Source organism: Scomber japonicus, chromosome 10, assembly GCF_027409825.1.
Source record: "Scomber japonicus isolate fScoJap1 chromosome 10, fScoJap1.pri, whole genome shotgun sequence".
In the NCBI taxonomy this organism is placed as follows: Eukaryota; Metazoa; Chordata; class Actinopteri; order Scombriformes; family Scombridae; genus Scomber; species Scomber japonicus.
In genome coordinates this window covers 32523854-32550647 of record NC_070587.1, presented here as the reverse complement: position 1 = coordinate 32550647, position 26794 = coordinate 32523854, and the positions used below count along the sequence as shown (strand labels likewise).

General features: G+C 39.0%; 2 protein-coding genes and 1 long non-coding RNA gene across 4 annotated transcripts; all 3 read left to right on the top strand.

The window, feature by feature from the left end:
- The first annotated feature begins 2612 nt into the window (after positions 1–2612).
- On the top strand, positions 2613–3868 carry LOC128366730 (uncharacterized). 2 transcript variants are annotated; one of them, XR_008321885.1, is made up of 4 exons: positions 2613–2653; positions 2846–2917; positions 3067–3156; positions 3827–3868. It is a non-coding gene; the product is annotated as an uncharacterized LOC128366730 (long non-coding RNA). The 2 variants fall into 2 exon arrangements; XR_008321886.1 differs by lacking the exon at positions 2846–2917 and having other exon boundaries at positions 2616–2653.
- Positions 3869–3918: 50 nt separating this feature from the next.
- LOC128366920 (dromaiocalcin-1-like) lies at positions 3919–22515 on the top strand (the record flags this gene model as incomplete). The annotated part of the gene is made up of 4 exons (XM_053327681.1): positions 3919–4084; positions 21832–21986; positions 22123–22235; positions 22312–22515. Coding segments are annotated over 4 exons (561 nt in total), but the record flags the coding sequence as incomplete, so codon positions are not given.
- Positions 22516–22922: 407 nt separating this feature from the next.
- LOC128366919 (C-type lectin domain family 1 member A-like) lies at positions 22923–26550 on the top strand. Its single transcript, XM_053327680.1, has 7 exons — positions 22923–23138; positions 24791–24862; positions 25007–25096; positions 25713–25871; positions 25942–26102; positions 26235–26347; positions 26424–26550. Exons 1-7 carry the CDS (start codon positions 23075–23077, stop codon positions 26548–26550), a joined length of 786 nt encoding a protein of 261 aa, XP_053183655.1. The 5' UTR covers positions 22923–23074.
- The last annotated feature ends 244 nt before the right edge of the window (positions 26551–26794 follow it).

Here is a 26794-nt window from a genome sequence, read left to right as displayed (position 1 = left end):
TAATGTAAATTTTCCCAAATGCTTTGGAAAAATATTGAAAATGATATTACTTTACAATCCAACCTTCAAATTAAATTGGAAGCCAAAGACGTATTACTATATTATGATAACAAGGAACGGAAAATTAAACACCTAATTAACTTGATTGTTTTATTAGCAAAATTTCATATCCATAAGGCAAAATTTTCCAAAGGTCGACCCTTTTTTTCTGTGTTCAAAATAGATTTCAAAAACTACATTGAGTGTATAAAAATGGTAAAAGATAAAAAATGTATGCATACTGAAAATATAATTCAAGAATTATTTAAAGAAATATAATTTGTGTCGCCGGTCTACTTGTTATTTTCTGTTTGTATATTTGTTATTTTTTTGGGGAGAAGGGGTTTTCTATGTTAAACTATGCATGTATTCTGCACATATTTATGTTAACTTATTTGACTTATAAATTTGTATGGTCCTTATTTTATTTCATATCAATGTAAGATGTCAAACATTATTGATTTCACCATTTATATTTGGTGGTTGTAATTGAAACTTTTTCAATAAAGTTATATTAAAAAAAAAACAATGTTTACCTCCTTGTTGTCATTTTCTCTGTTATGTTTTCGGGGAGTCTCCTCTGTGACGTCACCGCCGGTCACCGCCAGAGTCCGGTGGGTCCTATCTGGGTGCTACTCTACTGGAGACACAACAGCTGAGAGAACAGAGTGAGTTGTTAATTCCACAATAAGAGATATGTTATGTTGTTACAGTTTTGGTGTAAAAAGCCTGAATATATCAGTATCGGAAATTATGAGTTGGATAATACTGGATATCGACAGAGAAGTCAGTATCGAGCATCCCTAGTTTCAATGGGGACATTTTTATCCCTAAGGATCACAGAGGAACAATTTTGTTTATACAGTCGATTATAGACCTGTTAAAGTCTTTTTTTGTTTTTTCTGTGTTCGTGCATATGCATGTGCTATAAAAAATGATCCATCCATCAATTCTTCAAGAACATTCTTTTATATGCATGAACACAGCCCAAATTATCAAGAAAATAAAAAATGAAAAGCCAAAAATGTCCTTAGTGAGACACAAGGGTTAAACTAAACTAGAGTAAGACAGATGAAAAAACATTAAAAAGTTACAGTGCAGCATGAGATATTAACCCTTAAAATCTGAATTTAATTTAAAAATAACAGTCACCAAATTACACCATGTGTCTGTAAAAACAAAAAGTCCTTAAAGTGACTCCAGCTAATTTAGTTTTAAATTAAAGTACATGTAAAATAAAGTGTTTACCGTTCTTCATTCATATTTCTTTGTGACATCACTGCTGTCAGTGTCAGTGTCAATCTCGCACTAATGGGACAAATCCTGGCAGGAAAAGATGCTGTACGGCTCTCGTAGTTGCCGTGGTAACGGGGGAATTTAGTCAGGTTACCCCTAAAAAACATCTCATTTGGGGAAATCCAGAAATTGTCTCTGTTCTTAATCCCATGGGAGTCCTCTGTCTAAATGTGTTATCAATCTGAAATGACTAACAGCATGTCATCAAATGTTTGTAGTTTGATTTGATTTTAATATTTTTATTTTATCTTATTTGTGTCGTTTCCCTTTTCTCTCCTCCTCTGGCTGCAGGAATCAGTGCGTCTGCATGCAGAGGAAACAACATTAACAAGAGCTTTCATATCATTTCTGTCCAAATTTCAGGAGCCACTCACTGAGCACACAGAGAGAGACTCAGAGGAGAGAGCGCCAAATAAAATGAGCAGAGCAGCATCTCACAGGATAAAGAGAAGGATGACGAACATGCAGACAGGCAGCAGCATCAAATATGGAACGTTTTTATCTTTTGAAATGTTGATGTAGAAGATCTGTAGAGGTTTGTTTGAAGTCTCCTGCTGCACATGTGTGTGAGTGTTTGTGTGTATGTGTGTGTGTGTGTGTGTGTGTGTGTGGGTGGGTGGGTGTGTGAGTGTGTGTGTGTGAGTGTTTGTGTGTGTTCATGTGTGTTCGTATGTGTGTTTGTGTGTGTATGTGAGTGAGTGTGTGTGTGTTTGTGGGTGTGTGTGTGTGTGTGTGTATAAGGTAGCAGTGTAAACATGGAATGATGGAGTTTCATTGATTTGAGCTTCCTCTCAATATGCAGACTGGATTTGATAATGAAACACTGACACAGTGCTGAGTGGATAGACTGATGCACTGATCATCAACATGGTAAATGGGGCTGTTTAAACTAATATTTTTTTTAAAGTGCTTCGTGCATGACCCAACAGAGAAGAATTGGAAGAACAGTGGCTGCACAACCACTCCAGATGTTCTGCAGTCAATAACCCTGATCCTCCTGTTCAGAGAAGCTGAGAGGAAACTCAAGAGGACTGTAGAACAAAGCAGAACTACAATGGTGTGAAAATATGTTGCAAACACGCCCTGTTAAAACCATTAAAACCATTAAAACCATTAAAAAACCATCAGACCATTTCCAGACATGATCTCAAGAAGCGTTAACTGATAACTTACGTCACAACTTAAAGCAGAAGTGAAACCTTCCTCTTCTCTGTACTTTATATGTTCTTATAGTCTTCATACAGGACTGCTGACTGTCAGTCTCTTTAGTTCAGGATGAACAGAAACACACAGACGCTCACTGTTGCTTCATCTGGAGGTAAGATGCTTTCTAATACATAAACACTTGATGAGGTTCTCATCTTTTAGTGAAACAGTATGTTAGTTTATTCTTTTTAAAGCTTTGATACATGACAACACATTGGCAGCTAAAGATTGGATGTGATTGTGTAAATAAGAGCCAATTTACTGCAGATATTTAAACATCAGTGTTTGATCTGAACTGTTTCAGATGAACTTGAGGAAGTAAGTGACTACGTTAATATAGATGTGAGCACTGTGGACAAAATGTCAGCCACCTCAGGTAGGTTAGAAATATAGTTTAGTTGACAAACTTTCATTTTTTAAAGCATTGGATTTTTCATATAATTTAAGAATTGAACAATCTATTAAAAAGCCATTTTGAAATCAAAGTGTTGACATCATTGTGCTCAATCCTTATTGTTTTCTTAGATAAGAAGTGTGGCTCCTTCACTCAGAGTTTTCTACCAGTAGCAGTGAGTTGGGTGATACTGTTGGTAATCTTGGTCCTTCATATCTACTGTGAGTATCCTCTATGTGAATATCAGCTTGTTATTATTGCTGTTAGTTCTTATGTAAAGGATTGATTAACATATTATTAAAGTCAGTTTAAAACAATAGTCAGATGTTTATATGAACATTGTTACAGTTTTGGCTTGGTGCAATCATTCCTTCTGTTCATAACGGCCTTCAAATGAAGGAGATCCTACACTTCTGTTCTGACTGCATTTAATGTATGCACACACAAACACACACACACACACACACACACACACACACACACACACACACACTACAGCTAAGGTTTGTAATATATTTTTGCAGACATGTTTAGAGAGGATCTTTTAATGGTCAGTATGAACAGGAGGAATATTTACAACACACAAAACAAGTTTTAATGTTTATACAGAAACCTGAGTATTGATTTAAGACTTTTAAAACATTTATTTAACACAAGTCAGCATTATCTGTTCATTCAACAACTCTGTCACAGCTTCAAAGCAGAACTGAAAACCCTATTTTTATATTTCCTCATAGCCTTCATATAATGTGATCATATCATAATGTGAACCTGTCATTTAAATGTTTTTATGATCATGTTTTGTGTTTTTGTATAAAATGTGTTACATAAATAAAATAGCCTTGCAACAAATTCTCATAGTTCAACCCTTTCCTCTGTCTGTCACTGTAGTTACATCTGTCATCTCTGAAAACAACAACAAGCTGACTGCAGAGAACCAGAAGCTGAAAACACTGACAGGCCTGGCTGTAATTAACAATCTAACTGTGTACAACAAGCAGCTGGAGACACAAAACCAGCAGCTGGAGACACAAAACCAGCAGCTGGAGAAAGAGAAGAACATCTTCACAGAACAAATACGAAACATAGAGAACAACGTTACTGTAGCCCAGCAGATCATTGTTGCCTACTGCCCAATAAAAGATGAAAGTAAGTTCAGATCTCATAACTCAAGTCTAAAAATAACCAATAATAATGTAACAATGCAGTAATGTTGTTTATATGTTGGTTTCTGTTATTTCAGACAGACAGTGTAAACCTTGCCAAAATGGCTGGCAGCACCACCAGTCCAGCTGTTATGTAATCAATAATCCTGATACTGCTGGTCAGAAAACCTGGGAGGAAGCTCAAGAGGACTGCAGAGCAAAGAAATCAGACTTGGCTGTAATAGTTAATGAAGATGAAAAGGTAATGAGAAAACTGTGGGAGTTTTATGACGGCCTATATGAAATGAAACTGTATTTTCTGAGTCTGTGGGCCACAGTGTGTTTATTTAAATTCAGTGTTTAAATATCTCTCATAAGTGTCTTTCTGTTGTCCTCAGACATTCATCAGTGGTAACAGTTGGAGAACTCCAGGACTCACTGGCTACTGGATTGGACTGAGAGCTGAAGCAGAGAAATGGAAGTGGATCTATGGAAGTGATCTGGCTGAAAAGTAAAAGTCACATTCCTAAACAGTTTGAATCATAAAATCTATCAGCCTTGATCTAAACATTATGTTCTTCCCTCAGATCCTGGATGACACAACCTGCTAACAACGGCTACTGTGTAATTTCTGTCCGAAACCAAGGATTGAAATCAGTGTGGTGTGGAAACAAAAACGGTTGGATCTGCAAAAAGGCGGCTTTATCTGTTTAAACAGTGAGAAGCCTCACATGAGAAGGTTACTGGATACTCTGTAAAGATTAATAACATGTAAGATCATATCAGCTGGATTGTGAATATCAATACAAAGATTCAGAATGTGGGATTTTTTTTCAAAGCTATTCATGTATGAGCTGTGTGTGTGTGTGTGTGTGTGTGTGTGTGTGTGCTAAAGGGAGTACTAAACAGATAAAAGCTGTTCTTCTTCTGCTTTGTTAGAGATGAGATGTTGTTTCCTGTTTTATCTTCATGTAACAGTTTAATTATTACTGCTGATTGGCCAACATGGGGAGCTGCATTACTTGTTATCAACTAAATGTTCCCAGAGTTGTTTTCTTAAGTATTGTATTCTAATGAAAAGAATATTTCAATGTACAGATGACTTGTTAACTATTATCTGTTTATCTAGAAGTAAATTCATATTTCAGTCACACCTTGTTGTTTATTGTCTTTTCTTACAAATATCTCCATTTATGGTTTTATTTCTGCTTCGAAGTTATGTTTGTTTAGCGGCTAACGCTGAGTTCCTCTATCAGGAAATCCTCTTTAATAATTTTAACCTGGTGTGTCGGCAGCATATTCTCACTCTATTGCAGTTCTCCTTTCATCAACAGACAATAACTTTTATCATAATCAAATACATTTTACTATTTTTCTGCACAATGAAAACACATCAGATGAAGACAAATTTCTACCTTTTAATACAACTTTCTATTTCATGAAGTCAAAACTTGGTCAGTAACATGATTATTGTAAATGTTTTTTAACCAAAGGTGGTAAAAATAAATATCTGCATTGAGACAGACTGAGCAACAGATGAGTAATACGTTTATTGTTCATTATTTATACTGGAATTAAAAATCTATCCACTCATCCATCCTTTCATCCATTCATCACCCATCCTCTACATATATGCTTAACACTCAGTAAATGACATTATTAAAACATGGGTGTGATCTTTTTGTTGAAACTGAAAATTGTTGCTGCACATTATTTATTTTCATCATCGTCTATCACAAAATAGCAAATACCACAAAGTTTGAATGAATGAAAGAGCAAAGATGTGTTTATTAAAAGTTAAAGCAGAAAATAGGAATCATGTCACTCTATATATTAAATCTGATACAATAAAGAAAATACATATAGCTGTCAGATAACTGGTAAGTAACACAATAAACAACTCATCATACTAATTGAGTGTTAGTGTGTGCATGCTCCAACGGAGAGAAATTGGAAGAACAGTGTAGTCGGGCTGTAGGATGCAACCCACCCAATCAGAAGCAAAAAAAAGCCCCTTGCCCCAGCATAGACCCGGCCTCAATATATCATCATATCACACAGTCCTACGACTGACTGCACAACCAGTCCAGCTGTTCTGCAGTCAATAACCCTGATCCTCCTGTTCAGAGAAGCTGAGAGGAAACTCAAGAGGACTGTAGAACAAAGCGGAACAACAATGGTGTGAAAATATGTTGCAAACACAACCTGTTAAAACCATTAAAACCATCAGATTATTTCCAGACAAGATACCAAGAAGCGTTAGCTGACTTAAAGCAGAACTGAAACCCTCCTCTTCTTATAATCTTCATACAGGACTGCTGACTGTCAGTCTCTTTAGTTCAGGATGAACAGAAACACACAGACGCTCACTGTTGCTTCATCTGGAGGTAAGATGCTTTCTAATACGTAAACACTTGATGAGGTTCTCATCTTTTAGTGAAACAGTATGTTAGTTTATTCTTTTTAAAGCTTTGATACATGACAACACATTGGCAGCTAAAGATTGGATGTGATTGTGTAAATAAGAGCCAATTTACTGCAGATATTTAAACATCAGTGTTTGATCTGAACTGTTTCAGATGAACTTGAGGAAGTAAGTGACATTAATACAGCTGTGAGCACTGTGGACAAAATGTCAGCCACCTCAGGTAGGTTAGAAATATAGTTTAGTTGACAAACTTAAATTTTTTAAAAAGCATTGTATTTTCCATATAATTTAAGAACTGAAAAAATATTAAAAGTCCATTTTGAAATCAAAGTGTTGACATCATTGTGCTCAATCCTTTTTTCTTAGATAAGAAGTGTGGCTCCTTCACTCAGAGTTTTCTACCAGTAGCAGTGAGTTGGGTGATACTGTTGGTAATCTTGGTCCTTCATATCTACTGTGAGTATCCTCTATGTGAATATCAGTTTGTTATTATTGGTGTTAGTTCTTATGTAAAGGATAGATGAACATATATTAAAGTCTGTTTTAAAACAATAGTCAGATGTTTATATGTACATTGTTACAGTTTTGGCTTGGTGCAATCATTCCTTCTGTTCATAACGGCCTTCAAATGGAGGAGATCCTACACTTCTGTTCTGACTGCATTTAATGTATGCACACACACACACTCATGCACACACAAACATCATATTAGTTTCAGCTAAGGTTTGTAATATATTTTTTCAGACATGTTTAGAGAGGATCTTTTAATGATCAGTATGAACAGGAGGAATATTTACAGCACACAAAAAAAGTGTTAATGTTTATAAAGACAGCCCCTCCCTGAGCTTATTGTGGTGGAGGGGTTTGCGTGTCCCAATGACCCCAGGAGCTCAGTTGTCGGGGGCTTTTATGCTCCTGGTAGGGTCTCCCATGGCAAACAGGTCCAGGGGGAGACAAAAGGTAGCTCAGAAAACCCCAATGATGATTACGACAAATGGTTTTTCGTGTCCCTTGCCTGGACGCAGGTCACCGGGCCCCCCCCCCTGGAGCCAGGCCTGGGGGTGCCCATGGGGCCCGCCCGGGCACAGCCCGAATAAGGGACATGGGATCCCGCTGCCATAGACCCACCACCAGTGGGAGGGGCCAAAGGGGTCGGGTGCAATGTGAGCTGGGCGGAAGCTGAAGGCGGGGACCTTGGCGGTCCAACTCTCGGCTGCAGAAGCTAGCTCTAGGGACGTGGAACGTCACCTCTCTGGTGGGGAAGGAGCCTGAGCTGGTGCGTGAGGTTGAGAAGTTCCAGCTAGACATAGTCGGCCTCACCTCGACGCACAGCAAGGGCTCTGGAACCAGTCTCCTTGAGAGGGGTTGGACTCTCGTCCACTCTGGAGTTGCCACTGGTGAGAGGCGCTGGGCAGGGGTGGCAATACTTATTGCCCCCCGACTTGGTGCCTGTATGTTGGAGTTTACCCCTGTAGACGAGAGGGTAGCCTCCCTCCGCCTTCGGGTGAGGGGACAGATCCTGACTGTTGTTTGTGCCTATGGTCCAAACAGCAGCTCAGAGTATCCACCCTTTTTGGACTCCTTGGAGGGGGTGCTGGAAAACACTCCCCCTGGGGATTCCCCTCGTTCTGATGGGGGACTTCAACGCCCATGTTGGTAGCGACAGTGAGACCTGGAAGGGTGTGATTGGGAGGAACAGCCCCCCTGATCTGAACCCGAGCAGTGTTCTGTTATTGGACTTCTGTGCTCGTCACAGATTGTCCATAACAAACACCATGTTCAAGCATAAGGGTGTCCATATGTGCACTTGGCACCAGGACACCCTAGGCCGCAGTTCGATGATTGACTTTGTAGTCGTGTCGTCGGACTTGTGGCCGCATGTCTTGGACACTGGGGTGAAGAGAGGGGCAGAGCTGTCAACTGATCACCACCTGGTGGTGAGTTGGCTACGATGATGGGGGAGGTTGCCGGTCAGACCTGGCAGACCCAAACGTATTGTGAGGGTCTGCTGGGAACGCCTGGCAGTCTCCTGTCAGAGAGAGTTTCAACTCCCACCTCCGGGAGAGCTTCGACCACGTACCAGGGGAGGCGGGGGACATTGAGTCCGAGTGGGCCATGTTCCGTGCCTCCATTGTCAAGGCGGCTGACCGGAGCTGTGGCCGCAAGGTGGTCGGTGCTTGTCGGGGCGGCAATCCCCAAACCTGCTGGTGGACACCGGCGGTGAGGGATGCTGTCAAGCTGAAGAAGGCGTCCTATAGGGCCTTTTGGCCTGTAGGACTCCGGAGGCAGCAGACAGGTACCAGCAGACCAAGCGGAGCGCAGCTAGGACGGTCGCTGAGGCAAAAACCCGGATATGGAAGGAGTTCGGCGAGGGCATGGAAAAAGACTTCCAGACTGCTTCGAAGACATTCTGGACCACCATCCGACGTCTCAGGAGGGGTAAGCAGTGCGCCGTCAACACTGTGTACAGTGGGGACGGTGCGCTGCTGACCTCGACTCGGGACGTTGTGGATTGGTGGAGGGAATACTTCGAAGACCTCCCCAATCCCACAGACTCGCCTTCTGGTAAGGAAGCAGGGCCTGGGAACTTGGGTGTGGGCTCTCCTATCTCTGGGGTGGAGGTCGCCGAGGTGGTTAAAAAACTCCTCGATGGGAGGGCCTCGGGGGTGGATGAGATCCGCCCGGAGTTCCTCAAGGCCCTGGATGTTGTGGGGCTGTTATGGTTGACACGACTCTGCAGCATCGCGTGGACATCGGGGGCAGCGCCTCTGGATTGGCAGACTGGCGTGGTGGTCCCTCTTTTTAAGAAGGGGGACTGGAGGGTGTGTTCCAATTATAGGGGAATCACACTCCTCAGCCTCCCTGGTAAGGTCTATTTGGGGGTGCTGGAGAGGAGGGTCTGTTGGATAGTCGAACCTCGGATTCAGGAGCAGCAGTGTGGTTTTCGTCCAGGTCGTGGAACTGTGGATCAGCTCTACACCCTCTGCAGGATCCTTGAGGGTGCATGGGAGTTTGCCCAACCAGTCCACATGGAGTTTTGTGGACTTGGAGAAGGCATTCGACCGTGTCCCTTAGGGAGTCCTGTGGGGGGTTCTCCGGGAATACGGGGTACCGGACCCCCTGATAAGGGCCGTCTGTTCCCTGTATGACCGGTGTCAGAGCTTGGTCCGCATTGCCGGTAATAAGTTGGACTTGTTTCCAGTGAGGGTTGGACTCCGCCAGAGCTGCCCTTTGACACCGATCCTGTTCATAATTTTTATGGACAGGATTTCTAGGCGCAGCCAGGGTGTGGAGGGGTCCGGTTTGGTGACCTCAGGATTGGGTCACTGCTTTTTGCGGATGATGTGGTCCTGTTGGCTTCATCAGACCTTGACCTCCAACTCTCACACTCGGCTGCGATTGGTTCGCAGCCGAGTGTGAAGCGGCCGGGATGAGAATCAGCACCTCCAAATCTGAGGCCATGGTCCTCAAGCGGAATAGGGTGGAATGCACTCTCCGGGTCGGGGATGAGATCCTGCCCCAAGTGGAGGAGTTCAAGTACCTTGGGGTCTTGTTCATGAGTGAGGGAAGGATGGAGCGTGAGATCGACAGGCGGATCGGTGCGGCGTCTGCAGTAATGCGGAGACTGCACAGATCCGTCGTGGTGGAGAGAGAGCTGAGCCAAAAGGCGAAGCTCTCGATTTACCAGTTGATCTTCGTTCCTACCCTCACCTATGGTCATGAGCTTTGGGTAGTGACCGAAAAGAACAAGATCGCGGGTACAAGCGGCCGAAATGAGCTTCCACCGTGGGGTGGCTAGTCTCTCCCTTAGAGATAAGGTGAGATGCTCAGTTATCCGGAGGGAGCTTGGAGTAGACCCGCTGCTCTTCCGCATCGAGAGGAGCCAGATGAGGTGGCTCGGGCATCTAATCAGGATGCCTCCCGGACGCCTCCCTGGTGAGGTGTTCAGGGCACATCCCACCGGAAGGGCCCCCGAGGAAGACCCAGGACACGCTGGAGAGACTATGTCTCTTGGCTGGCCTGGGAACGCCTCGGGATCCCCTGGGAAGAGCTGGACGAAGTGGCTGGGGAGAGGGAAGTCTGGGCTTCCCTGCTTAGGCTGCTGCCCCTGCGACCCGACCCCGGACAAGCGGAAGAGGACGGTACGGTACGGTTTATACAGACACCTGAGTATTGTTTTAACAGACTTGAACATCTTTTTTTTCAAGAGAAAACATTTAACACAAGTCAGCATTATCTGTTATTTCAAGAACTCTGTCACAGCTTCAAAGCAGAACTGTAAACTAAACCTTTGTTTTTTTTAAATTTCTTCATAGTCTTCATATAATGTGATCATATCATAATGTGAACCTGTCATTTAAATGTTTGTTATGATAATGTTAAAAAAACACCATAAATAAAATAGCCTCGCAACAAATTCTCAAAGTTTGATCCTTTCCTCTGTCTGTTGCTGTAGTTACATCTGTCATCTCTGAAAACAACAACAAGCTGCAAACACAAAACCAGCAGCTAGAGAAAGAGAAGAACATCTTAACAGAACAAATACGAAACATAGAGCAGATCATTGCTGCCTACTGCCCAATAAAAGATGGAAGTAAGTTCAGATCTCATAACTCAAGCCCAAAAATAACCAATAATAATGTAACAATGCAGTAATGTTGTTTATTTGTTGGTTTCTGTTATTTCAGACAGACAGTGTGAACCTTGCCTAGATGGCTGGCTGCACCACCAGTCCAGCTGTTATACAGTGTATAACCCTGATACTTATGGTGGTCAGAAAAACTGGGAAGAAGCTGAAGAGATCTGCAGAAGATGGAAATCAGACTTGGCTGTAATAGTTAATGAAGATGAAAAGGTAATGAGAAAACTGTGGGAGTTTTATGACGGCCTATATGAAATGAAACTGTATTTTCTGAGTCTGTGGGCCACAGTGTGTTTATTTAAGTTCAGTGTTTAAATATCTCTCATAAGTGTCTTTCTGTTGTCCTCAGACATTCATCAGTGATATAAGTTGGAAATCTTCAAGATTCAATGGCTACTGGATTGGACTGAAGGCTGAAGACAGGAAATGGAAGTGGATCTATGGAAGTGATCTGACTGAAAAGTAAAAGTCACATTCCTAAACAGCTTGAATCATAAAATCTATCAGCCTTGATCCAAACATTATGTTCTTCCCTCAGATCCTGGATGACACAACCTGCTAACAACGGCTACTGTGCAATTTCTGTTCCAAACGAAAGATGGAGATCAGTGAGCTGTGGAAACAAAAATGGTTGGATCTGCAAAAAGGCGGCTTTATCTGTTGAAACAGTGAGAAGCCTCACATGAGAAGGTTACTGGATACTCTGTAAAGATTAATAATGTGTGTGTGTATGTGTCTGTGCTCCTTCACTCAGTCTTTTCCACCAGTAGCAGTGAGTTGTACTGCTTTTTATATTCAATGAAAACTCAGACACTCCATCATCTGTAAGCATCTCTAACATGTGTTTGTCTCAGCTGCCATGATTCTTGTTCCAGGCTTCTTCTGTAAAAAATAAAGCTGAAAACTTTGAATCTAAATGATTTTTGCTCAGTTTCTCTTGCTGCACAAGAGTGCAGTTTTGAATTAATGGAAAATCAAGATGTTTGTATTAAAGGTAGGATTTCATTTTATCAGATGGGTCTTCAGTGTCTGAAGAAATGCATTTGATGAAAGGAGAACTGCAGCAGTGTGAGAATATGTTGCAGACACACTCTGTTAAAACCATAAAAGGAGATTATTTACTGATAAGAATTCAAGAAGCATTAGTCATTATCATACATATGTCACAACTTAAAGCAGAACTAAAAACCTATGTACTATTTAGGACTGTGAGAAGGGTAGGCTTATATGCTGCATTCGAAGACACGTGTGTTCACTTCATGAACTGATTCGTTCCTTTCTCAGTTCAGTTCAGTTGAGCTCAGCCGCGAGCATGGCTGCCGGTCGGGAGTGGAACTGCCGCGACTCACTCACTCGTTCACTGCGAACGAATCACTCAGTGAACGACAACACTGACACAGCGCCACTTTCAGCACAGTACGTGAACGAGATTCATGTCCTCAGCATGTCGTTCAATGATTCGTTTGCGAACGTGATTCGCCGTCATTCAGTTCATGATTCAGCCCACTTTCAGCACAGTACGTGAACGAGATTCACGTCCTCAGCATGTCGTTCAATGAATCGTTCGCGAACGAATCACGTTCGCGAACTGCTGAAAGTGGCGCTGTGTCAGTCACTCACTGACTCAGGGCACTGAGGGCTGAGGAGTTGATTCACGTTCAGTACATGTACTGCTAACATTAGCGCTGTGTTGCTAACATCAGTGTAGCATCATGTTATGTTATTTTACTGTGCACAGAGGACACTTTCACTGTGTAATATTTTTAGTGCATGTATAAGCAGCGCTGCGTCTCCCACGAATGATTGTATAATATAGTCCTTGAACGCACCATCCCTCAGTAAGTGAACGTGAACCTCAGGGCTGAATCATGAACTGAATGACGGATTATTTGGCTGTTTATCAGTTCAGGGAGTTGGAGAGCACTGAACGATTCGGTGAACGAATCGTTTTAACGAATCATTTTAATGAACGGATTCTAAAGATTCAGTACAGTAAAAAGAACTGCCGTTCCCATCACTAGTTTGTAAGCTATGTTACGTGTGTGTAGCGTACTCTTCCACAGGCAACACGATAACTATGGCAAGATATCTCCGCAGGCATCATAAAGAAGTAAATTTAACCATAAAAACTCCTCCATCCTCATTTGGAGCTAAACTTCAACAAAATTCTCACATTAAAGTTAGAACCAGTTTATTGGTTCAGTGATGTCTATGGACACGGCTGTTTTAATTTTTTGTTTTGTTGTGAACTTGAATATAATCTACTATGAAGAGTGTACACTGCAGTTACAAAAGGGTCACAAGATGGTTATTTTGTTTACAGCAAGTTTCCAATTGACTGCTGAAATAAGTTATTCTTACATTATTTTGATAATAAATTATTTAACTCTGACAGTAAGGCTTTAGTGTGGTATATTGCAAACAACTGATGGAGATTATATCACTTATGACTAGTCTAAAAATGGCATAGCTATCTGTGCTAAAAGGACACACCTAATATATTAAATCTAATAGTACAATTAAAGAAAATATATATGGCTACCAGATAACTGGTAAGTAACATGTAACCCCCGGTTACCAAAACCCTGTAATTAGATAAATGAGATTAAATGGATGATTTGATGAGAGAAAGGTGAATTTATGTGGACATGATTAAATAATAAATAAGTTGATTTAAAAGATAAACAATTAATTTTCAACTGTAACATAATAACAGTTAAACTAGCTCCCTGACTATAAAAGACCGTGTTGCTAGGCAGCAGCAGCAGCTCTCTATCAGAGCCGACAACAGTCATCAAACACAAGAAAAATAAATAAAACCTGGAGCAGTCACAATCCTGCTGCTATGTGCTGAAGAAACTGTTGGTGAGTTGTTACTTGTGACTAGTTTTTATGTAAATTTGGCAGCATTAGCACCCGTTAGCATTAGCGACCGTTGGTGACTGTTGATAGCCGTTGGTGCTAACGGTGCTAACTTTAACAATTGTTTATATATATATATTGAGTATTTCCAGTCTGTAGCTGACTATTAAACTGACTAGCAGCTATTTTGAGTAGTGTGTTTCTATACATCAGTTTATATATAAGTTAATGTTAAAGTTTTATTAGGTAAGCTATGATTAACATGATATTTTGTGAAGTTTATGTAACCTGTGTGTTATTGTCTCATTGATTTTTTAAATATGTTAATGGTTTGAAAAAGAGTGAAAAACATGACTAAATAAAGGAAGAATGCAAGTTTTATTTTGGCAGAGAAGATTTGCAACATTTTTCAGGGGCTCAACCCACAAACTCAGCTCTGCTGCTCATCCCACAAATGCATTTAAAAGGGAAATAAACAGGCTTTGTAATGGTGTAAGATTTATTACTGAGAAGCATTGAAAGAAATTCTCTACCAAACACCAATTTCCTTACTTTTTGTGCTGTCTTTATATAGATATAGATATATAGAGACAGATAGATGTTAGTCATTTTAGCAATTTCCATCCTGTTGTTCAACAGCGAATTGCGTTCAATCAGAAACACATCCTCTGATCGTTAACCGGAGCTCTCAGTGAACGGCATCTGGGACTGTCAGCGTGCAGGAGACATTTATATTGCTGTACTAATTTCTTTCAATCTTCAACGTATATGCTGCAACACACATCCGATAAGGTAAAGTTGGCTAATTAGTTAAACAGAATTTTAAAAAATATGCAATTGGCTTAATAATGAATTACTTTTGCTTTATCTTCAACAACAGGCAGTAAAAGTTTTTATTTTATTTAAATGATAATATAAATGGTTTCCTATTTAACACAATTGATGATATTAGTTATGGTCGTGGAGCACACAGTTTTATAATGATTTTATGGTAGTACTTATCTTTGAAGATGCTTTGTTGGTGCTTTGCTAGGTTAGGGTTAGGGTTATTATTTGTTAAGGTAATTTAACGTGTCAACGTTGCACAGGGTTTGCACTGATCTATTAGCCTGATCAGTAAATGAGTTCTGTTTTAAGGCAGAATAATAACATTTTATAAGTCTTGTTTGATAGTAGTAGTACTGGTCTTTTTTTGTAATTGTCTCGCTGACTTTTCGTAATCTTCCCATGTAGATGTTTGAGAGAATGTCAAAAAGAAGACTTCGTCCTGAAGCTGAGGCTAATCAGTTCATATTATCTTGGCGTGACAAGCCTTGTTTAAAGGCCCAGTGGATCAATGACTTTAGCTGATCAGCTGCAGTTAGTAAACCTGATTTGGATTGTATTACTTGACATTAATTAGTGAACTTTGGTGAATTTGCCTGCGAACCAATTGAAAAAGGATCCTTTACCGTGAGGAGTTAATCTTCCAATATGAACGGTACAACAGGCAGAAAAATTACACAGAGAAGCAAACTGCATTCCTGTTTGATTCTGAATAGAACAATAGCACATGGTGGTAAGTAAAGGCCTATAAAAGATCAGTTCTTCTTTACAACATTATGGTTTTCATGGAGAAAACGTACCATTTTCAGTTTTAGCATTGATGCCTCCCATGAAGATGACTCACTGGGCCGACTGGTTAATGATGCCCACAAGTCCCCAAACTGCAAAATGAAAAAGTTGAAAACATCCAAGCGAGTGAAATAACCTATGACTATGGAGAATCTCAGTGACCATGGCGAGCTCTGGTAAGTAAATCCTCAATACATTACAAGATATGTTAAGTATTAGGAGATACATATACTTATTAAAATTATTTATAGTAATTTCTAGGTATGAAGATCAGTTTACAACAGTGTGGGGTTTAGAGCTTTCTTTGACAACAGTCAAAGAAAAGTTGCCACAAGAAACAAAGTGAAACTACAAGAAAATCACAAAACATTATGTCAGACACGTGGCTACAGTGTTCCACACATAATATCATGTTTCTACGTAACGTTTGGGTAGTTTACATAAAAAGAATAAAGCTGCACATTTATCATCATCGCTACATAAGACGCAAACAAAGGTGATATAAATTGTAAGGCTACATATAGCCATCATGCAGCTATGCTATTAACATAAAACAATCATTAATAAAACTAAAATATTATAATATAAATATTTGTAAATCCAAATGATGTAATTGAAAATACTGACAGACAATGCTTTCCATAAATCAACAAAGAAGGATGGATGCTGATTCAATCGTCACAATCCTCTCTGTCTGCATCCATAACTGAACATGTGGGACTAACTTCCTGCTTTCTATTGGCTATTACAACACACATAAAGATAAACACAAAAAACAACAGCACCACCTGCTGGTGAGATTTAATCTCTGCCAGCATAGTGTGTGTGTGTTTTGGTGTGTGCTCCTTCGCACAGTCTTTTCCACCAATAGCAGTGAGTTGTGTTATCCTGCTTTAATCTCAGCCTTTTATATTTACTGAATATAAACTCAGACACTCCATCATCTGTAAGCATCTCTAACATGTGTTTGTCTCAGCTGCCATGATTCTTGTCCCAGTCAATGTGATAATTGCAAGTGTCGAAATTGAAAAGGAATGCTGCTGAGTTTCCCTGACTGCACATTACAAAATAGCAAATACAACAGAGTTTGATTGAATGAAATAGAAAAGATGATAAGGTTAATATGAAGGAAATCTAGTCTCGAGGTGCTGGAGAAAATGTGGGGAGCAGAGTGCAGGCCACAGTCATGTACTTTGGACATGAAAGACTATCGGTGGATTCTGGGAAAGATCTATTGTAGAAGTATCTCATATCTTTGGCTTCTCTTAAATGCAAAGCCACTAGTACTTTTGTTTTTAGTGATAAGAATAGCTATGATTAAACAAATTACAAATAACTGGTTCACAGATGATACTTTAATTAACTCTAAATGGGAAGATCTGGCAAAAGAAATATATGAAATGGAAAAAATAACAATGAGAATCAGAAATCAAGTTCATATCTTTGAAGAGAGATGAGAAAAATGGGTTGCATACATATATCCAATGAGCTAGTATAGATATCGCCATGTTTGTTTTTGAGTTTGTTGTTGTCATAAACTTTTGACTCTGTGCTGCCCCCTGGTGGATGTATTGGTTAACATCCATGCCGACGTAAAGGACAAATGGAAGTATGTGAGCAGTGACGGTAACATTGTTTGAAAAGGACAGATACATTTTCGTACATACGTTGAGCATTAATGAGCCTTTACCAACACACTTCATGATGGTTGCTCACAAAATGAGTGTGGCTCTACTCTTTAGTCATAATGTCGATACTCAGTTTCTCGTACTGCACATTATTTATTTTCATCATTAGGTCACAAAATAACAAACACCACAAATCATGTTTTGATCAAGTTTTTGAATGAATGGAAAATCCAGATGTTTGTATTAAAGGTAGAATTTAATTATATCAGATGGGTCTTCAGTGTCAGAAGAAATGCATTTGATCATGATACAAGTTGAAAGGTCAGGTCATGAAAGGAGAACTGCAGCAGTGTGAGAATATACTGCCGACACACTCTGTTAAAACCATAAAAGGAGATTATTTCAAGAAATGTTCACTGTCATAACTTAAAGCAGAACTAAAAACTTCTATAAAATACTTTCTATTTAGGACTGTGAGAAGGGTGTATGCTGCATTCAAGGACATGTTATGAACACTGACGGTGTGTGGTCAGGCACAATGAGACACCAGAAGATTTTGATTAATTTCACTTATTTCTTGCAGGTAGTATGGCAGGTATGGTACAGACAACTGGTAGCTGACAACAACCAATGCTTTATCTAAACAGAAAATAGGAATCATGTCACTCTATGTATGAAATCTGATACAATAAAGGAAATACATATGGCTGTCAGATAACTGGCTAGGAACACAAATAACTCATCATACTAATTCAACATAGATACTTAAGTTACTGAAATCTTAAATTAACAAGGAACAAATGAACTCATCATTCACTCAGTCATATAATTACTGTAAGTGAAGTTCAGGGTTCAGGTCACTGGAAAGCGGCTCACACCTGACCTCAGTGCAGTATCAGCTCTGATTGAGCTGAGCTCCTCCTCTTCCTGCTCCTTCTCCAGAGCTGCTCTTAACATCACCCTCCACTTCTCTATACATTATATTTCCTTATAGTCTTCATACTGGCTGCTTGTCTCTTTAGTTCAGGATGAACAGAAACACACAGATGTTCACTGTTGCTTCTACAAACCCAAATGTTTCTTCATCTGGAGGTAAGATGCTTTCTAATATATAAACACTTGATGAGGTTCTCATCTTTTAGTGAAGCAGTTATGTTATTCTTTGTTATGTTTTTGATTAGAGCCTTCAAACAACTTTTTGTCTCATGTTTGAAATATTATTATTATGCATTTTTTTGCATTTCACAACAGTTTTTAAGTCCATATTAACAATGTAAAGCAATTCTTACCAGTGTGTCTTGATTGTGAATCAAATGAATGCAAAGAAAGTTACTTTATGTACTTGACTTTTAGATTTATTTCAATTCAAAAGAATTGCAATGAGCCTGAGGTAACACAATGTCTACTTCAAAAATGTAGAAAACAAATGCTACAACAACAGCGTGGTCTTAGGTCGCTTTCACACCACTAGTTTGATTATTTGGTTATTTGCACCAGGCAGTAAAATTGTTACTATGTAGCATACAGGCTGCGGTGTGGTCCGCGTTCACACCTGCAAACGAATCAAGATTGGTCCGATTGACGTTCCCTCATCTTCCGGTAGGTCGGTAGGTTCATTGATTTAGTGTGCACCCGAGTGCGATTGATGCTTTCACACCAACGAAAACAAACTGAACTAAGAGCTTTTGGTCCGAATGTACTGTTTAGTGTGCACCAACTCCTGTTGGAGACAACTGCTTATTCTGTGAAATACTACAAACAAATAATACTCTATAGCTCCATTATCTATGAGTTCATTCAGTGGATCCAGTATACTCTGTTCCTCCATGAAGTTAAAGATGTTTTATAAAGTTGTGACATAACTCTCTTGAGTTCTGCTCATAGTCTCTCAATCCTTTGGTTGTGTACTGAAACACTAATAACACAACAACTGTTCAATCCCCTTCATTCCCACTAACCAGGAAACCTGTATGTTTTCCATACTGCGTTCATATCTGACCAGTGAGAGCAAAACAAAGTTCTCTACACCTCCTAAAAATAAAGACAGGACACATGAGGCTCTGTTGTTAGATAAGCACTTAAAGTTTATAATAATCATCAACACAACCATGAAAGATCATCCACCACCTAACCAGCTTGTGTCTGCTGGGAGATAAACACTACATTACAGGAAAAAATGCAAAAAAAACAAAAGGATCCTCTTGATTGTCTCTCAGCTCAAAGAATAAAGTTTGGATTTGAGATACAACTATTTTAGGTCAAACATGCATTTTGGTTTAACGCTCCTGTTGTGGTTTATAAACCACAAACTATAAATGATTACCCAATTCTGTGTAAGACCTATTTAGCCAACTTCATTCTAACTTATTACCACAGGTTTTACACATATTGTTTTAGAAATTATGGTCAATTGACCTCATTTAATGAAACTATACCTCATTTTTGAGTTAATGCCTGTTGTTGTTCTGGGTCAAACATGACCTGAGGACAACAGGAGGGTTAAATATTTCAAATTCATCATTTCCTTCACAACAGGAAGGCCTTCCTTGTTGTCACATTTACTATTGAATTTTTATAAATCACAATATTATGTTGGTGTTTCAGTAGTGTGTGTGAGAGGTTCGTACTGGACACGGCTACTAAAACACCAACACAGGCTGTACTGTGCAGTTTAGGTCGATTATAACTGCAATCTGTGACAGTTTTAAGTCAGTGAGCGGCACGATTACTGTGATAAAAAAGCGTTCTGATCGGCCCTTAATCGTATCATAAATAATGTGTTAACACTGACAGCTCTACTTCTGATACATGACAACACATTGGCAGCTAAAGGTTGGATGTGATTCTGTAAATAAGAGCCAATTTACTGCAGATATTTAAACATCAGTGTTTCATCTGAACTGTTTCAGATAAACTTGAGGAAGAAAGTATCTACGTTAATATAGCTGTGAGCCCTGTGGACAAAACATCAGCCACCTCAGGTAGGTTAGAAATATACTTTAGTTGACAAACTTTCTTTTTTTAAAAAAAATTGAAAGTTTTTCTAATGAATCAAAAACCTATAAAAATCTATATTAAATGCCATTTTGAAATCAAAGTGTTGACATCATTGTGCTCAATCCTTATTGTTTTCTTAGATAAGAAGTGTGGCTCCTTCACTCAGAGTTTTCTACCAGTAGCAGTGAGTTGGGTGATACTGTTGGTAATCTTGGTCCTTCATATCTTCTGTGAGTATCTTCTATGTGAATATCAGCTTGTTATTATTGCTGTTAGTTCTTATGTAAAGGATAGATTAACATATTATTAAAGTCAGTTTAAAACAATAGTCAGATGTTTATATGTACATTGTTACAGTTTTGGCTTGGTGCAATCATTCCTTCTGTTCATAACGGCCTTCAAATGGAGGAGATCCTACACTTCTGTTCTGACTGCATTTAATGTAGTGCTTTAAATGCTTTATAATTGAGCTCTTATTCATCCACACACACACACACACACTACAGCTAAGGTTTGTAATATATTTTTGCAGACATGTTTAGAGAGGATCTTTTAATGGTCAGTATGAACAGGAGGAATATTTACAACACACAAAACAAGTTTTAATGTTTATACAGACACCTGAGTATTGATTTAACAGACTTAAAAAAAACATGCACGTATAATTTCAATTTTTTTTTAAAGATGTATAACATTTATTTAGTCAGCATTATCTGTTCATTCAACAACTCTGTCACAGCTTCAAAGCAGAACTGAAAATCCTGTTTTTATATTTCCTCATAGCCTTCATATAATGTGATCATATCATAATGTGAACCTGTCATTTAAATGTTTTTATGATAATGTTTTGTGTTTTTGTATAAAATGTGTTACATAAATAAAATAGCCTTGCAACAAATTCTCAAAGTTCGACCCTTTCCTCTGTCTGTCGCTGTAGTTACATCTGTCATCTCTGAAAACAACAACAAGCTGACTGCAGAGAACCGACAACTGGAAACCAACCTGACAAAGGCATATAATGTCTCAGAAATGAAGATCAAGGAACTAACTGCAGAGAACCAGCAGCTGAATACACAAAACCAGGACCTGAAGACACAAAACCAGGAGCTGAAGACAAACCTGACAAAGGACAGCGCTGTCTCAGAAATCAATATCAAGAAGCTGACTGCAGAGAACCAACAACTGAAAACCAACCTGTCAGACCTCAACAACACACTCAGCTCAGAAAATGAAAGATTGAGGAGAGACAGAGATAATCAGACAGTTATCATTGGAAACCTGATAAAGGAATATAATGACTCAGAAATGAAGATCCAGGAATTAACTGCCAAGTACCAGGAGCTGAAGACACAAAACCAGCAGCTGAAGACACAAAACCAGGAGCTGAAGACACTGAACATCTTAATAGAACAAATACAAAACATATCGAACAACGTTACTGTCGTCCAGGAGATCTTTGATGCCTACTGCCCAATAAAATATGGAAGTAAGTTCAGATCTCATAACTCAAGTCCAAAAATAACCAATAATAATGTAACAATGCAGTAATGTTGTTTATATGTTGGTTTCTGTTATTTCAGGCAGACAGTGTAAACCTTGCCTAGATGGCTGGCTGCACCACCAGTCCAGCTGTTATGGAGTCGTGTACACTTATCAGAAAACCTGGGAGGAAGCTCGACAGAACTGCAGAGCAAAGAAATCAGACTTGGCTGTAATAGTTAATGAAGATGAAAAGGTAATGAGAAAACTGTGGGAGTTTTATGACGGCCTATATGAAATGAAACTGTATTTTCTGAGTCTGTGGGCCACAGTGTGTTTATTTAAGTTCAGTGTTTAAATATCTCTCATAAGTGTCTTTCTGTTGTCTTCAGACATTCATCAGAGATATAAGTTGGTATGAAGAAGGACTCTCTGGCTACTGGATTGGACTGAGAGCTGAAGCAGGGAAATGGAAGTGGATCGATGGAAGTGATCTGGCTGAAAAGTAAAAGTCACATTCCTAAACAGTTTGAATCATAAAATCTATCAGCCTTGATCTAAACATTATGTTCTTCCCTCAGATCCTGGATGACACAACCTGCTAACAACGGCCTCTGTGCAATTTCTGTCCGAAACCAAGGATTGAAATCAGTGTGGTGTGGAAACAGAAACGGTTGGATCTGCAAAAGGGCAGCCTTTTCTGTTTAAACAGTGAGAAGCCTCACATGAGAAGGTTACTGGATACTCTGTAAAGATGAATAACATATACGATCAAATCAACTGGATTGTAAATATCAATGCAAAGATTTTTTATGCAGAATGTGGGATTTTTTTCTTGAAGCTATTTATGTACGTGCTGTGTGTCTGTGCTCCTTTACTCAGTCTTTTCCACCAGTAGCAGTGAGTTGTATTATCCTGTTTTAAGCCTTTTATATTTACTGAGTATAAACTCAGACACTCCATCATCTGTAAGCATCTCTAACATGTGTTTGTCTCAGCTGCCATGATTCTTGTCCCAGACTTCTTCTGTAAAAATAAAGCTGAAAACTTTGAATCTAAATGAATTTTACTCAGTTTCTCTTGCTGTTACTGAAATCTTGAATTAACAAGGTATAAAGGAACTCATCATTCACTCAATCATATAATTACTGTAAGTGAAGTTCAGGGTTCAGGTCACTGGAAAGAGGCTCACACCTGACCTCAGTGCAGTATCAGCTCTGATTGAGCTGAGCTCCTCCTCTTCCTGCTCCTCCTCCAGAGCTGCTCTTAACATCACCCTCCACTTCTCTATACATTATATTTCCTTATAGTCTTCATACTGGCTGCTTGTCTCTTTAGTTCAGGATGAACAGAAACACACAGATGTTCACTGTTGCTTCTACAAACCCAAATGTTTCTTCATCTGGAGGTAAGATGCTTTCTAATATATAAACACTTGATGAGGTTCTCATCTTTTAGTGAAGCAGTTATGTTATTCTTTGTTATGTTTTTGATTAGGGCCTTCAAAAAATCTCTTAAAATCGTGATTAATCTCACTCTTTATCTCATGTTTGAAATGGTATTATTTTGCATTTCGCAACAGTTTTTAAGTCCATATTAACAATGTAAAGCAATTCTTACCAGTGTGTCTTGATTGTGAATCAAATGATTGCAAAGAAAGTTACTTTATAAACTTGACTTTTAGATTTATTTCAAATCAAAAGAACTGCAATGATTGATTCATTGATTTAGTGTGCACCCGAGTGAGATTGATGCTTTCACACCAACGAAAACGAACCGAACTAAGAGCTTTTGGTCCGAATGTACTGTTTAGTGCGCACCAACTCCTGTTGGAGACAACTGCTTATTCTGTGAAATACTACAAACAAATAATACTCTATAGCTCCATTATCTATGAGTTCATTCAGTGGATCCAGTATACTCTGTTCCTCCATGAAGTTAGAAATATTTTATAAAGTTGCGACATAACTCTCTTGAGTTCTGCTCATAGTCTCTCAATCCTTTGGTTGTGTACTGAAACACTAATAACACAACAACTGTTCAATCCCCTTCATTCCCACTAACCAGGAAACCTGTATGTTTTCCATACTGCGTTCATATCTGACCAGTGAGAGCAAAACAAAGTTCTCTACACCTCCTAAAAATAAAGACAGGACACATGAGGCTCTGTTGTTAGATAAGCACTTAAAGTTTATAATAATCATCAACACAACCATGAAAGATCATCCACCAACTAACCAGCTTGTGTCTGCTGGGAGATAAACACTACATTACAGGAAAAAATGCAAAAAAACCAAAAGGATCCTCTTGATTGTCTCTCAGCTCAAAGAATAAAGTTTGGATTTGAGACACAACTATTTTAGGTCAAACATGCATTTTGGTTTAACACTGCTGTTGTGGTTTATAAAGCACAAACTATAAATGATCACCCAATTCTGTGTAAGACCTATTTAGCCAACTTCATTCTAACTTATTACCACAGGTTTTACACATATTGTTTTAGAAATTATGGTCAATTGATCTCATTTAATGAAACTATACCTCATTTTATAGTTAATGCCTGTTGTTGTTCTGGGTCAAACATGACCTGAGGACAACAGGAGGGTTAAATATTTCAAATTCATCATTTCCTTTACAACAGGAAGGCCTTCCTTGTTGTCACATTTACTATTGAATTTTTATAAATCACAATATTATGTTGGTGTTTCAGTAGTGTGTGTGAGAGGTTCGTACTGGACACGGCTGTTTACAGGACGTTATCACTCTCAGTGTGGTCGGCTCTTCAAACTCCTAAAACACCAACACAGGCTTTACTGTGCAGTTTAGGTCGATTATAACAGCAATCTGTGACAGTTTTCAGTCAGTGAGCGGCACGATTACTGTGATAAAAAAGCGTTCTGATCGGCCCTTAATCGTATCATAAATAATGTGTTAACACTGATAACTCTACTTCTGATACATGACAACACATTGGCAGCTAAAGATTGGATGTGATTCTGTAAATAAGAGCCAATTTACTGCAGATATTTAAACATCAGTGTTTGATCTGAACTGTTTCAGATGAACTTGAGGAAGTAAGTGACTACGTTAATACAGCTGTGAGCACTGTGGACAAAATATCAGCCACCTCAGGTATGTTAGAAACATTATTTATTTGATAAACTTTCTTTTTTTTTAAGAATTGAAAGTTTATCTAATGAATCAATAATCTATAAAAAGCCCATTTTAAAATCAAAGAGTCGACATCATTGTGCTCAATCCTTATTGTTTTCTTAGATAAGAAGTGTGGCTCCTTCACTCAGAGTTTTCTACCAGTAGCAGTGAGTTGGGTGATACTGTTGGTAATCTTGGTCCTTCATATCTACTGTGAGTATCCTCTATGTGAATATCAGCTTGTTATTATTGGTGTTAGTTCTTATGTAAAGGATAGATTAACATATTATTAAAGTCAGTTTTAAAACAATAGTCAGATGTTTATATGAACATTGTTACAGTTTTGGCTTGGTGCAATCATTCCTTCTGTTCATAACGGCCTTCAAATGGAGGAGATCCTACACTTCTGTTCTGACTGCATTTAATGTATGCACACACACACACACACACACACACACACACACACACACACACACACACACACTACAGCTAAGGTTTGTAATATATTTTTGCAGACATGTTTAGAGAGGATTTTAATGGTCAGTATGAACAGGAGGAATATTTACAGCACACAAGACAAGTTTTAATGTTTATATGTTCACCTGAGTATCGATTTAAGAGGTTAGGGTTAGGGTTATGTAAAACATTTAACAAAAGTCAGCATTATCTGTTCATTTAACAACTCTGTCACAACTTAAAACCCTGTTTCTATATTTCCTCATAGACTTCATATAATGTGATCATATCTTGTGTATTTGTATAAAATTTGTGGCAATTGCTTTGCAACAAATTCTCAAAGTTCGACCCTTTCCTCTGTCTGTCGCTGTAGTTACATCTGTCATCTCTGAAAACAACAACAAGCTGACCGCAGAGAACCAGGAGCTGAAGACAGAGAAGAACATCTTAACAGGACAAATACAAAACATAGAGCATAACGTTACTGTCGTCCAGCAGATCATTGATGCCTACTGCCCAATAAAAGATGGAAGTAAGTTCAGATCTCATAACTCAAGTAAAAAAATAACCAATAATTTATTTGTTGGTTTCTGTTATTTCAGACAGACAGTGTGAACCTTGCCTAGATGGCTGGAAATACCACCAGTCCAGCTGTTATGCAATCTATAACCCTGGCACTGGTCAGAAAACCTGGGAGGAAGCTCAAGAGATCTGCAGAAGATGGAATTCAGACTTGGCTGTAATAGTTAATGAAGATGAAAAGGTAATGAGAAAACTGTGGGAATTTTATGACGTCATTTATGAAATGAAACTGTATTTTCTGAGTCTGTGAGCCACAGTGTGTTTAAGTTCAGTGTTAAAATATCTCTCATAAGTGTCTTTCTGTTGTCCTCAGACATTCATCAGTGGTAACAGTTGGAGAAGTGCAGGAGACACTGGCTACTGGATTGGACTGAGAGCTGAAGCAGGGAAATGGAAGTGGATCGATGGAAGTGATCTGGCTGAAAAGTAAAAGTCACATTCCTAAACAGTTTGAATCATAAAATCTATCAGCCTTGATCTAAACATTATGTTCTTCCCTCAGATCCTGGATGACACAACCTGCTAACAACGGCCTCTGTGCAATTTCTGTCCGAAACCAAGGATTGAAATCAGTGTGGTGTGGAAACAGAAACGGTTGGATCTGCAAAAGGGCAGCCTTTTCTGTTTAAACAGTGAGAAGCCTCACATGAGAAGGTCACTGGATACTCTGTAAAGATGAATAACATATACGATCAAATCAACTGGATTGTAAATATCAATGCAAAGATTTTTTATGCAGAATGTGGGATTTTTTTCTTGAAGCTATTTATGTACGTGCTGTGTGTCTGTGCTCCTTTACTCAGTCTTTTCCACCAGTAGCAGTGAGTTGTATTATCCTGTTTTAAGCCTTTTATATTTACTGAGTATAAACTC